The sequence below is a fragment of the Lathyrus oleraceus genome, chromosome 7 (assembly GCF_024323335.1).
Source record: "Lathyrus oleraceus cultivar Zhongwan6 chromosome 7, CAAS_Psat_ZW6_1.0, whole genome shotgun sequence".
Classification (NCBI taxonomy): Eukaryota; Viridiplantae; Streptophyta; class Magnoliopsida; order Fabales; family Fabaceae; genus Lathyrus; species Lathyrus oleraceus.
Genome location: NC_066585.1, coordinates 37,918,594 through 37,931,943, shown reverse-complemented (window position 1 = coordinate 37,931,943; position 13,350 = coordinate 37,918,594). Strand labels below are relative to the sequence as shown.

The 13,350-nt window shown below is 33.0% G+C and overlaps 1 protein-coding gene across 1 annotated transcript in view; it reads right to left on the bottom strand.

Moving 5' to 3' along the window:
- LOC127101895 (uncharacterized) overlaps nt 1–11,396 on the bottom strand; it is a 31,842-nt gene extending 20,446 nt beyond the window's left edge. The window contains exon 1 of the mRNA XM_051039325.1: nt 11,219–11,396. Coding sequence (XP_050895282.1) covers nt 11,219–11,396 — 178 coding nt within the window. The remainder of the gene's footprint in view (nt 1–11,218) is intronic.
- Nucleotides 11,397–13,350: the final 1,954 nt, after the last annotated feature.

Genomic DNA, 13,350 nt, shown 5'->3' with positions numbered 1-13,350 from the left:
AAAGAAAAAATTTGGAGTGAGATAAAGGTACAATCATTTGGCCCTTAATTATACGGTATCAATTATGTTTTTTCAATTACCGATACTAACTATCAATCTGTATGTTTTTCTTAGCGATGTTTTAACATCGAAGAAGAAAGAAGAGGTTTTTGTATGAAATTGGCCGGAAAGCTTCTAAGAGGGTTTCAGACATTTTTATCATCCAAGTTCCTTAAGGATGCAGATGGTAATTTTGTGGATGCGGAGCTTCCTAAAAAATATGAAAGTTTGATATCGGCTGAAGAATGGGAAGCTTTCAAATCCAAAAGACAAGACCCGGTTTTTCAAAGAATAAGTGCTACAAATCGAAAAAGAGCATCAAGTCCCGCATATCCGTACCGAAAAGGACGTGTCGGATATGGACGCTTAGAACAATCCATGGTAAGTATTTATAAATTGCGATAACAAATTTGTTCATCATATATTAGTTTTATCTGATCAAATTGTATGACTTAATGTGTAGCTGCAGAAGGAGGAAAGTTCAGAAACATCTCTTCCTGCACATGTTTTGTGGAAGGAAGCCCGTGTGGGCAAATCTGGAGTTCCTCAAGAAGAAGTTTTACACGTATACCAGAAATGTGTAAGTATAACATTTTTTCATTAATTGAATAACATTTTTATACACAAATATTTGACAAGTATACAGTATTCATCTGATTTTTCAAGAGGAGCTATCTCAGTCTTTATCTCCCGATGATACTAAGGGCATACTTAGTCGGGCATTAGATGTCCCTGAGTATTCTGGTCGGGTGAGGGGTAAGGGATTTGGAGTCACTCCGACCTCCCTGAGTATTAAAAAAGGAAAGGCTCCTAGTAATCGGGAGCTTCATGCAAGATTGGAAGCCATGCAAGCTAAGCTTGATGCATTGAGGAGAGAAAGAGAGGCTAGCGCCTCAACAGTATACAGAGATGCTTCGGACAAAGACAGTATCAACTGTACCTTTCAGCCGAACATTCCAGAGGTAATTACATATAATTGTCTTAAATTGAACTATTTGCTTAAATTATGTATTTGACATATATACACATTAACGATTTCTTGTTATTATTGGTTTTAGGGCATTTCCCATTGTCAGTTGTATTTGTCGTCACCATACTATCGGATGGTTGGCAAGGGAAAAGTGCATAACGTTAGCGGAGTATTACTCCACACTAGAGAGCTCCCTGCTGGATGTTTGAAGGTATCAGTTGATATTGCAGTTGAGCCGAATGCAGCATTACCATATCCTAGCGATGATTCGGATGCAACAACGGTGCACGAAGCAGTAGGTTCGTTTGTTGCATGGCCGACAAACCTCATATGCGTAGGATATGAGGTATGCTTAAAACTTATGTTAACTTTAATGTGTATATTCAAAGTTTAAAATTTATGCTTAAAATTTTACTTACATATTTTCCTTGGTTATGTTAAATAGACTCCCACAAAATCCAAATCAAAAGATAATGCGATTCCACGGCATACCGAGTCCACGGTTTCAAGAAAAGAGGTAATATACAATTATATGACATATATTCATGGAAGTTGTTACATTCTTAATTTGATCTAACTATTTATATGACATGTAGCTTCAAGAAAATGAGGTTAGCAATGCCTCCGCACAACAAAAAAAGGAGGTTAGCAACGCCTCCGCACGGGTAAAAAGTTCTGGTGCTAAGAAGACCGTAGCTAGGAAAAAACCTACCACCAAGTATAGGTCGTGCCTCAGGACATCTCTAGAGATGACCGATATACCGACCGGAGGTGTTCGGACTGTACATATGGAGGTAGGGATTTTCGGCTTTGATTACGACCAAATGATTGGTAATGAAGACTTCATGCAAGTTTTTAGTCATGAAGAAATCGGCGTCACCGTTGTCAATACATATATTAGGTAAATCCGGTCTACTTTGTTTTATTAATTAAACAACTTATATTAATGATGTTTACTTTATGTTAATCCGGTTTACTTTATGTTTCAAAAGAGGTGTTAATGATGTTTTTATATTAGGTTTTTGTATGACGAATTGATGTGCCTCAATGGTTTGGACGTGTCATTCGGATTCTTAGCACCCGCGACCGTCAACTTAGGTTTAATCTTAAGTAGACCGGATACCGTGACGGAGTACGTTCTTCGGATCCTCATGGACAATAAAGATGCGGAGAAGTTGTTTTTTATACCGTTTAATACCGGGTTAGCATTTCATTCTAAATTCATCTATTATAATTATTTTCCAAGTTACCATCTAACATTTGCCTAATCATTACAGTGGACATTGGTTGTTGCTCGCAATCAATCCTATCCGAGAAATTGTGTATTATCTTGACTCGTTAGGAAATGATTGGACAACATACCCGGATATGAAGGTCCTAATTGACACGTAAGTGAGAATGTTCAAAAATTTTCTTAGTTTATGTGAATTGTTCTAATTGCTTCATTTTTATTTTATTAGCGTCCTACAAGCTTTTCGGGCCCAACGAGATATCCAAACCTCAAGGAGGGGCGCCAACTCCATTACATGGATTAAAGTGGCGGTATATTTTTAATTACCACATTTTTTATTATATTAGTGATGACACTTGATAAAACTTAGGATTTATAATCCATATTTTTTTTTCATATGTAGTGTCCTCAACAACGTAATCAAATAGATTGCGGGTATTTCATGTTGAGGTTTATGCGAGATACTCTTGCTTTGGGCCGATTAAAGATTCCCACCGATGTATGTATTTCTAACTTATGAGTTATTTTTATATTTACACATATCTCATATAATTAAATAGTTGGAATTAATTCAAAATATGTTATATTATTATGTAGTACTTTGATGAATTCAAGTGTGCATTTATACAAAGGATCAAGTGGACGAAATCAAAGAGGAGTGGTGTCAATTCATGATAAAGCTCAATGTTTGTTCATAAATTTGTGTAATTAATGTGTACATTTGTAGTATATGTTATGACTTGTAAATGTGTACATAAATTTGTATATATTTTGATACATTTAAGGCAAAATTGGTTTGAATTGGTATATATATATATATTTGTTAGCCAAAAATTGGTAGAAAAAAGGCCAAAATGGCATATATAAAATGTGATAATTGTCTGTCAAAATCTGGTTGAAAACAGGTAGAAATTCTGGTTTATAAACCTGGAAAAAATGTGGTTTAAAACAAAAGCTTCAAAAATTTTCGTATACCTTAGACAGCGCTTTTGTAAAAAGCGCTATCTAAGGGGGGGATTAGAAAGCGCTTTAGGCAAAAGCGCTGTCTAAGTGGGGGGCTTAGACAGCGCTTTTTGAAAAGCGCTGTCTAAGGTATACCTAAAAAAATTAAAATAGGAGGGTCTTAGAAAGCGCTTTTGGCCAAAGCGCTGTCTAAGGGGGTGGGGCTTAGACAGCGCTTTTCAAAAGCGCTGTCTAAGGTATACCTAAAAAATTTAAAATAAGAGGGTCTTATAAAGCGCTTTTGGCCAAAGCGCTGTCTAAGGGGGGGGGGGGGGGGGTTAGACAACGCTTTTAAGATTTAAAAAAGCGTTGTCTAAACCTTTAGCAGCGGAGGTTTAGACAGCGCTTTAAAGCGCTGTTTAAGGCTAAAAAAAGCGCTGTCTAAGGTCTTGTTTGTTGTAGTGTGTTGAGTTTGCTACACAACTATAAATAAAGATGATATACACAACATACAATAATATTTTATTTGATAAGAACACAAATGATATATACAGAAATAAGAAGACAACATTTGTTTGATAGAAACACAAATTGTATATACAACTATAGCAAGAATTATTCCACTCTTTTTCTTTAACTTCAGATGTATTTCATTTGTTTCTTAGGTGCCAAGCAAATGAATTTCGATGGATTCATGGCTTATGTAAAATGTAACAGCAAAATGATTAAATGATTTTTTTTCTTCAGAATTTTATTGAATAATAATAATAGTAGTGTAGTAAAGGTAATAATAAAAGGATTTTGATTTTTTTATATTGATTTTCCTTTATTTTTAGACTAAAATACATGAAAAATGAATACTATTATAATTATTTTTAAATTTTATAAAATTATTCGAAAATTAAAATTAAAAATTAAAAAAGTAGAATTTTTAATTTAAAATAATTTAAGGGAAGGTAAAAACATAAAAAGAAAAAAGAAAAACTCTAAAAATAGGGAAAATTCAGTATGTGAAAATGTTCTATTTATATCAAGTTTAGGTCAAAATATTTAATTATCACATTAAAAGCTAAATCAACAATAAAATAAAATAAATAATTAATGTAAATGGATTCTAACCTAATATATTTTTTTGATTTTATGCAATGAATCAAAATATTTGAGTTTTATGGTTTTTATTAAAATAAATTTGTCAAAAATGAAATAAAGCATAAAAAAAATTAATTAATAAAAATAGCCCTTTTGACTTTTGGATTTTTCTATAATAATCACAATATTTTTTTATTTATTGTTTTTATAGATTTTGAATAAAAAGTGAAAAAACAATGGTTTTATTTTATTTATTTCTTAGGTGTCAAGCAAATGAATTTGGATGGATTAATGGCTTATCTAAAATGTAACAACAAAACGATTAAGTGAAATTAATTTTTATAATTTTAGTAAATAATAATAATCGTAGTGTAATAAAGTTAATAATAAAAGGATTTTTATTTTTACTTTTTTTTATATTGATTTTTCTCTATTTCTAGACTAAAATACATGAAAAATGAATAATATGATAATTATTTAAAAAATTAATAAAAAATTTGGAAATTAAATATAAATATTAAAAAAGTAGAAGTTATAATTTTAAAATAATTTGCGTGAAGGTAAAAACATAACAAAAAAGAAAAACTCTAAAAATAGGAAAAAAATCAATATGTGAAAATGTTTCTTCTATTTATATCAAGTTTAGGTTAAAACATTTAATCATAACATTAAAAGCTGAATCAACAATAAAATAAAATAAATAATTAATGTAAATGGATTCTAACCTAATATATTTTTTTGATTTTATTCAATGAATCTAAATATTTGACTTTTAGGGTTTTTAATTAGAACAAAATTGTAAAAAATGAAATAAAGCATAAAAATAAAATATTGTCTTTTTCATTTTGTGTATATCATCTTTATTCCTATCACACAAATGTTGTCTTTCTTTTGCTGTACATAACATGAACTCAAAATGCGAACTTAAAATACATGTGAATTAAAAAAACATTGAAATAATTCTTCCTACAGTTGTATAAATAAATATAATATGTTTTTATCAAACAAATGTTGTTTTCGTATTATTGTAGATATCATTTGTGTTCTTATAAAAAAAATGACTGTCTTCTTCATGTTGTGTATATAGTTGTGCTTGAAATATTTAGGAAGTAAATCTCTAGCAAATCTCCAACAAATGACATCATTGGTAAATACTTCAGAAGTAAATCTCTTGAAAACTTTGCATGTTATACCCCAACAAATAAGATCATCGGTAACAAAATCATCTACCATCTCATAAGTGTGTGTCAAAAATACAGTTGTCGGTGATAGTTGTTACGACATTATCCTTCTGGATCTACCCTTCAAACTCACAAACTCTTACTGTAATTTTTTGTCAAATAAAAAACAAAATGTAAGTATATTCGTAAACAGAAAAACAATCATAGAAAAAAAGGTTTCTTGTTAATGGATTGATCAATATCCATGAATCAAACCATAAGACATTAAGTTTCATAAGCTCAAATCTATCAAAATTGCAAGAATCCAACAAAATATATTCAATCAAATCTTGTAAACTACATAATGAAGAGACCAAACATATCTAGCAAGCATATATTTTATTATCTCATCAAACAGAACTATTGAAACAACTAACAAACACTTCACCACAACAAATTCACATAACACAAATTTCAAAATCTTAATAAAAACAAGAATCGTTGCTGAAAAATATAACTCTGACATGCGATCAATCATTTTGAAAATACAAACTATGACTCACCTTTTAATCAAGGAAATCACGATTGAAGAATAAAAAACTAGACCAATCAAATTGCATTGTAGAGATTTTTGCTGAATTAATAAACTTCATCTTCAACGGTTAGGATGAAGCTGCATAATTTATAACAAGATTAAGTGAAATTTAGTAGATGTGGAATCATATCTAAAGAAATAGTGCAAATGAATACGAGAATTTAAATCAAAGTCACGGTAGCTGCCTTTGATTCAGGTTGAGTTGATATTAGCAGTAACGCCATTGAAAATTAGCATCAGTAGCGCCGTTGAATTTATAGTTAGGGTTTGAAACTATGTAATGGATTATTGTATCTATTTGGCCCAATAACAAAAATATTAATTAATGCATCTTAATATCAAATAATTTTATAATGAAGATAAAAAAATCTTTACAAATTGTTTATGGTAATCTACACATTTTTATTCGTACTACCATTATACATTTTCAAACCCCTCTTTATCATTTAAATATTTATTCTCTATTTATTTATTTTAATGTTAAATATATATATAGTGTTGTAGACCCAATGTAGAAGAATGGAATTCTGAATTAAGGAAAGGAAACTATCTAGAAGAAGGGAGCACAGAAATAGGCAAGAATTATATAAAAAGAAATCATGTGCTCATGAATTGTTAGGTCTACTATGAAAGTGACAAGTCAAGCATTTTAAGGTGGTGAGGATAACATTGAATATCCTAAGAGTTTATTCAGCTCACACTTTTAAAGAATGTATATATATTTTAAAGTTTATTGAGGATAATTTTACGCACGCGGTAACCTTCTCTGAAAAAAGAAAAAGAAGCAAAAAAAATTCATAAAATCATCATTTAATTTTAGAGAAAATTGCAAACCCTTCCAATTGTAATTTTTAAACTATAAAATTAAAAACTCTCTCGATTACAATTTTTGAATGGAAAAATTAAAAACTATCTCAATTACAATTTTTGAACGGAAAAATTGTAAATTATCTATCGATTACAATTTTTGGACGGAAAAATTGCAAACCCTCTCAATAAACTATTTTTGAATTGGAAAAATAGGAAACCCTCTAAACAAAATATTTTTTAACGGAAAAATAGAAAACCCTCTCTAAACACATAACGACACAAATCTCCAATACATCCAAATGACTGTATTTTCTTCCTAATACCCGTATGTAGCGGTAAATTCATGACCATTAAGCTACGGATAAACTTAACATCAACTAAACTAGAGTCACCATCCCACTTTCATTGTTTCCAAAGGAAAAGGGAAAAGTACGAACAAAATTCCAAGATAAGAAGTTTTCAAATCAAAACTAATTAAATGCCAGAGATTACATGTAAGAGGGTTACACAGAGGGAAGCTGTTAGCACCCAAAGTATCCTAGGCACTCCTAGGGAGCCCTTTCTTAGGTGTGTATGTGTTTCGGTATAAAGGATATTTGCAATAAATAGAATGTGGAGATGAGAAAAGAATTTATTAATTATATTTTTGTGTTTGACAAGACCTTCGGACTTGTGCCTACGTACCAACATAAAATGAGGGATCAAAACCTCATAGTTGGTGGTATCAATTTCAAAGTGAGTTAATTGCTTTTAACAAAAATTTAAGTTTAAGAAAGGAACCAAAGGCCTAAAAGAGTTTGAATGAGTGTTAGTTCTTTTTGTCTTTTGAAGTTGTAAGTCAATATGGTTAGATTAATTTATAAGTTTGGTTTAAGAAAAGAGTTTAAAAATGCAATGGCATAATGCCAAAGTTTCTAATTTGCAATAAAGTCTATGTTTAGAAATCACGAGCAAAAAATATTTTTAAAAAGGGGGGAGATATTTGAAATTTAAGAAGTGGGAGGAGATGAAGAGACTAATCCTAAGCAAGAATTTAAAAGTTAAGAGTTGAAAAGATCTGACCAATAGAATGCAATCCAATAGACAAGAATGTCATATAGAAACCCAATTTTCTTTGGACTTTGAAATCAAGCAATATCAATACACAAATAGCAAGATGAAGAGTAAAGGCATCAAATAAACATAGCCACATCCAAGCTAGCAACTCCATAGTCTTCTTCTTAAGTTCCCATGTATCAGATGACATACTCCTTGAATGACTCAGAATAAGGCATTAGACACAGGTTCAAAGTAACATTTGCATCATGTAGCAGATGAACTCAAAAAGGGATCTCAATACTTGCATCAGATGAAAGTTCAATTCACAATGGCTTGGCTTCAGAAAATTTGGCATTGACCAAGTCCTTTTGCATAGGGAATGTTGCCTAATTCTAAGTCCAAAGTCTCAGATCAAATCCAACAGTCCACACAAACACTTTTTTAAGGGTTTTTTGTTGTTACTATGTACATTAAGGTCCTAAGGCGGCAAACACAAATAAAATACACAGACAAGTATATACAATCACAATATATTCACAATATATGGCTCAAGTGAGCAAAGTGAAAATGACATTAAAAATAAAAAAGTTAAATGATAATGAATAATGACAAAATGGTAAAATGGCTTGAATTTAAAGTACATAAGGTAAATGACTTGAATTTAAAAGTTAGTCCAAATGTTAGTTTATTAGATGTTAGTTTTGCTTTTGGTTTTCAATTGTTTAAGTTATTCTTTGGAGAACACTCAACCCTCTATTCACAAGCATGGATCCTTGAACGAAGACACCTTCCAAAGGAAGGAAAAAAGGCAAAGTTTCCACACAATACCATGAAAGGGGGGAGACTTACAATCTCACTTTCTAGAATGCTATGCTTTTGGGTCAAAATTTAGCGATATGTTAAGCAATCGTAATTGGACTTATGTAGAAGTCACAACTATCTGAGGTCGGGTAATAGAAATTTTAGTGTTAATGCATGTTAGAGATATGGTATAATGAACCATACTCCTAAAACATACCACACTTAAAAAGAAAATGGCAAAAGAGTGGACCTAATCTCATCCATACTGGTATTGGTTTATGAACCAATTAGCCTTAGGACATAGAGATATCATAGGTCAATGGAATAAATGGGATATAAAGGGATTGAAGATGAAGAGGGAGGGGGGATGAGACAAACACAAATTGGTCATGGGAGGACTTTTATCAAATTAAAATCATTCATTCATTTTGGGATATGAAATATACATTTCATCAATCCCCTAAATCCAATGGTTTTAATCCAACAAAAGTCAAATCAACCTGTACCAAGGCCCAAACACAATAGTCAAACTTAACAAGTCAATAAAAATAGCTCAACACGATTTATTCACAATAAAACAAATTAAAAATCAAATTAAAATGCATTTAATTATAATATGTTTGATCAAAAACCTAAAATCTCTTCAAAACACCAACTAAATGGCCAAGAGATTTTTGACATAGATCAAACAAGATTAAAGGACCTTGGAGAAAAAATTCCATTATTTTTGGAGATTTAAAAGTATTATTTTTGGAGATTTAAAAGAATTATTTTTGGAGATTTAAAAGTATTATTTTTGGAGATTTGTCATGGGTCAAACAAGAGATTTGTCATAGGTCAGACAAGGTTAAAGGATCTATGCTCCACAATCTCAGAATCCAAACCAGGCATGTCTTGATAGGACCAAGAAAACACATCTGAATACTCTCGAAGAAGATCAATCAACCCCTTCTTAACCTCTGGACACAGTCGAGACCCAATCTTGACTTCCTTCACATCATCCTCGGAACCCAAGTTGCCTAATTCAATCTGCTCTTCGAACAACTGAATGGCTTTTTCCTCGGGCTCAAGTAGACGAAGTAATTCATCAGACACTTCTTCATCACCTTCTTCCTCAGCCTTAAACACAGGGAATTCAAAGTTCGGAGAAGGAGTAGGATCATTGTATTCAATGGGTTTAGAAACCAACCTGCATAATGATTTGATATTTTGATTTTAGAGAAGTGAATTGTGACCAAATATTATGCAGATGGACAATTATTATTAATTTATTCATGTTTTTTGTGATTACCATTTTCAGAAAAGCAAAAAGTAAAAGTAAAACATCATAGATGTGGATGAATAGAATTGCATTTTATTAATGATCAAATTGAAAGATGCCTAACAATGTTCACTTCTCCCTTAGGCATAGGAGAGGGATTTTCAAATACAATAAAGCAATTACTTAGAGCGATGAACAATAACAGGAATATCGATAATGATCCAATTGTTGCAACTTTTTCCATGCGTCACAAAATTGGTGCAATCTTCGTCTTCATCATCCTCAATCACTACAGTTGAGTGTTGTGCATTGCCATGGATGAACCCTCCGCTACGGAAACTAGTTTTCACATCTTCATCTTTTCTCACGGATGACCCTTGCTGGAATCCCAAACTGGCTCTGTTCTTGTTCTCGGCGACCTATACCATCCGACCTCACTGATCTGAACTACCATCTTCAACAATCTTCTTAGCGTCTTTACAAGAGGACATATGTTCCCCAACTCTTTTTTCTCCAGCAATAGGTAGAGCTTGAAATGGAGTTCCAATCTCATCCTCAACTTCAACATATGAGAAAGACGACAAATGGCTTACCAACAAATCTTTCTCTCCACCCACGATGACGAGCTTGCCATTCTTCACGAATTTCAACTTCTGATGCATAATGGATGTCACAGCTCCTGCCTCATGTATCCATGACCTTCATAACAAGCAGCTATAGGCCGGGTGGATATCTATTACCTTGAAAGTAATTTGGAAATCACTCGGACCTATATTTACTGAAAGGTCCACCTCACCAACAACAGTCTTGTGAGAACTATCAAAAGCTTTGACGATCACGCCACTGTATCTCATCAGATCTCCTTGATATGATAATCTGGACAGAGTTTACTTCGGGAGTACATTCAAAGATGAGTCGGTATCAACCAATATATTGGACAACACGTACTCCTTACAATTCATCGATATATGTAATTCCCGGTTGTGATTTCTGCCTTCCTCGGGAAGTTCTTCATCACAAAAGCTCAAGTTGTTGCGGGAAGTGATGTTAGCCACAATATGATCAAACTGATCCACTATTACATCATGCTCTACATAAGCTTGCTCCAATACCTTTTTCAATGCTTCTCTGTGCGCTTTAGAATTCATGAGCAGAGACAACACTGAAATCTTGGAGGGAGTTTGGAGCACCCGCTCCACCATATTGAATTCCCTCTTATTAATTAAACGAAGTACCTCATCATCGTCATTAGGCTTCAAACTACTGGATTCACCAGACTGACACTTTATAGCACTAACCGGATTTGCTACAGGCACTTCAACCTTCTTAGAAACATCCTCTACACCCTTAGAGAAAACGGGACCAAACACACGACCACTGCGGGTCACCTTCGTTATATCGGTAATATTCATAACAGAATTAGTCGTAGGAAACGATACCTCTTGACCATTCTCTATCATTGTCGCATTATACTGATATGGAACAACTCTATCGGATGCATACGAGACTGGACCAGCTAACCGTATCACTAACGGCGATACTGATTTGTTGATGTTGTTACTGTTGCTGCTATCGAACTGAATTACCACCCGCTCAGGGGTCTTAAACACTGGCATTATCACGTTGATATCATCTATATCCTTTGACTGTTGAATCTGGATTACATTCTCATCCATCAACTTTTGGATATCTCTCTTGACAATCGAACACCCACGGGGGTTCACACTGCAGATTGCATAATTGGAATGGTCATGCTCACAATCACTAATAGTGCACAGGGTCTTGTGCATTTCCATTAAAGATCGATGAATACGTAGCACATCAAATACTCAGAAACTTCCTGGACATCCATCTACCATATTAACAAAGGGATTACCATGAGCAGGCAATGAGTTAGCTTTCACATTAGGCGTGCGGTCCTCAAAGGACATTATCCCACTCTTCACTAGCTTCACCATCATCATCTCATCTTTATCATCATCATCACCAACTTCATCTCTATTTCACCATCTTTACCATCTCCATGTGTCCAAGGTGATTTCTTAGATAGATTTAGACTTGGGGAGGGGAAGAATTTCATGAAGGGAATTATGATGTGTATGATATTGTGGTTATTGATAATAACATGTTGATGTTGCTTCATGATGTTCTTGATGTTATGTTATGTTGTATGATTGTTATGTGTTTTGGTATGGATTCATGATGGTGAATGTTTTTGTATGGATTTGAGTGGTTGAAATTGGAAAAGGGAGTGTTTAGAAGATGAATTTGTGAAGAAAATTGAAGAACCAATTGATTGGTTTTTTGGTACAATCGATTGGATGAACTTTCTGTTGTGAAGAAGTGAAATTTATTAGGAACCAATCGATTGGTCCTTGGCAAGGATCGATTGATTGAACTTTATGTTTTTGAAGAAGTTAGAAATTTTTAGGGACTTGGTTTTGTGAAATTTTTGTGAGAATTATTCCAATCAATCGATTGATTCATTCGATCAATCAATTGACATGAATTAATTCTATGATAAATTAAAATATGATAAATTAATTCCTTGATCAATCAAGCCTTACCACTAGGTTAAGCTCTTGCTGCTGAATATTTGTGCAAGGAGGCAAATGTTAACCTATATTTCTTGATTGAATTAGATTGTTAAATTATTTGAGTGTTGTAACTCCGTTTTGGACACTGACGGTTGCGTTAGAAAGATAACGTAAAAGACTATTATTCTTACTCCATGTTATAATATATTATGTGATTTATAAATGCTATGAATTATATTATGAGGAATGTTAAACATTGTGTTATGTTGAATGTGAATTAACATGATTAAAAACCTTACAAAGATAAGTGAGGAAACCTAGGAGAATAACTTGATTAATAACTTAGAAAGATAATCTAGGTTATGGAAATGAGTATACAACGATGCTTGGACACAATGGTACCTAGGTGTGTATCGTGGACAAGTATTCACTTGGTAAGCGAATCAATATGCTTTATATGGAACATGGGTGATTTATGTATGAGAATGGATCATGTTATGATGCCATGAGAATTGATATGATATCATGACATTTGTTTGATATTTTGGTGAGGAACTTTTGTTCCAAAAGTCCTATTTTGGTGAGGAGCATTGCTCCGAAAGTCCTATTTGTTATTATGGATTAATCATGTATTCGGAATTAGTTTTGAGGGTGCACATACCACTTCAAAGGCTTAGGTAAAGCGGTAAGTGGGGATGTGGAACCAATGATTCGTGTCTCAATTGGGTTTGAGCCCCAACCACGGCGGACGTGGGGGCAAAGATGGACACCTAAGTGGGGTAGAGTCACATACGATGAAAGATACCCTAAGTGGGTTAGAGTCTCATACGGGATACAGTCGCTTGAAATGAGTTTGAAACTCCTAGAGGATCTGATA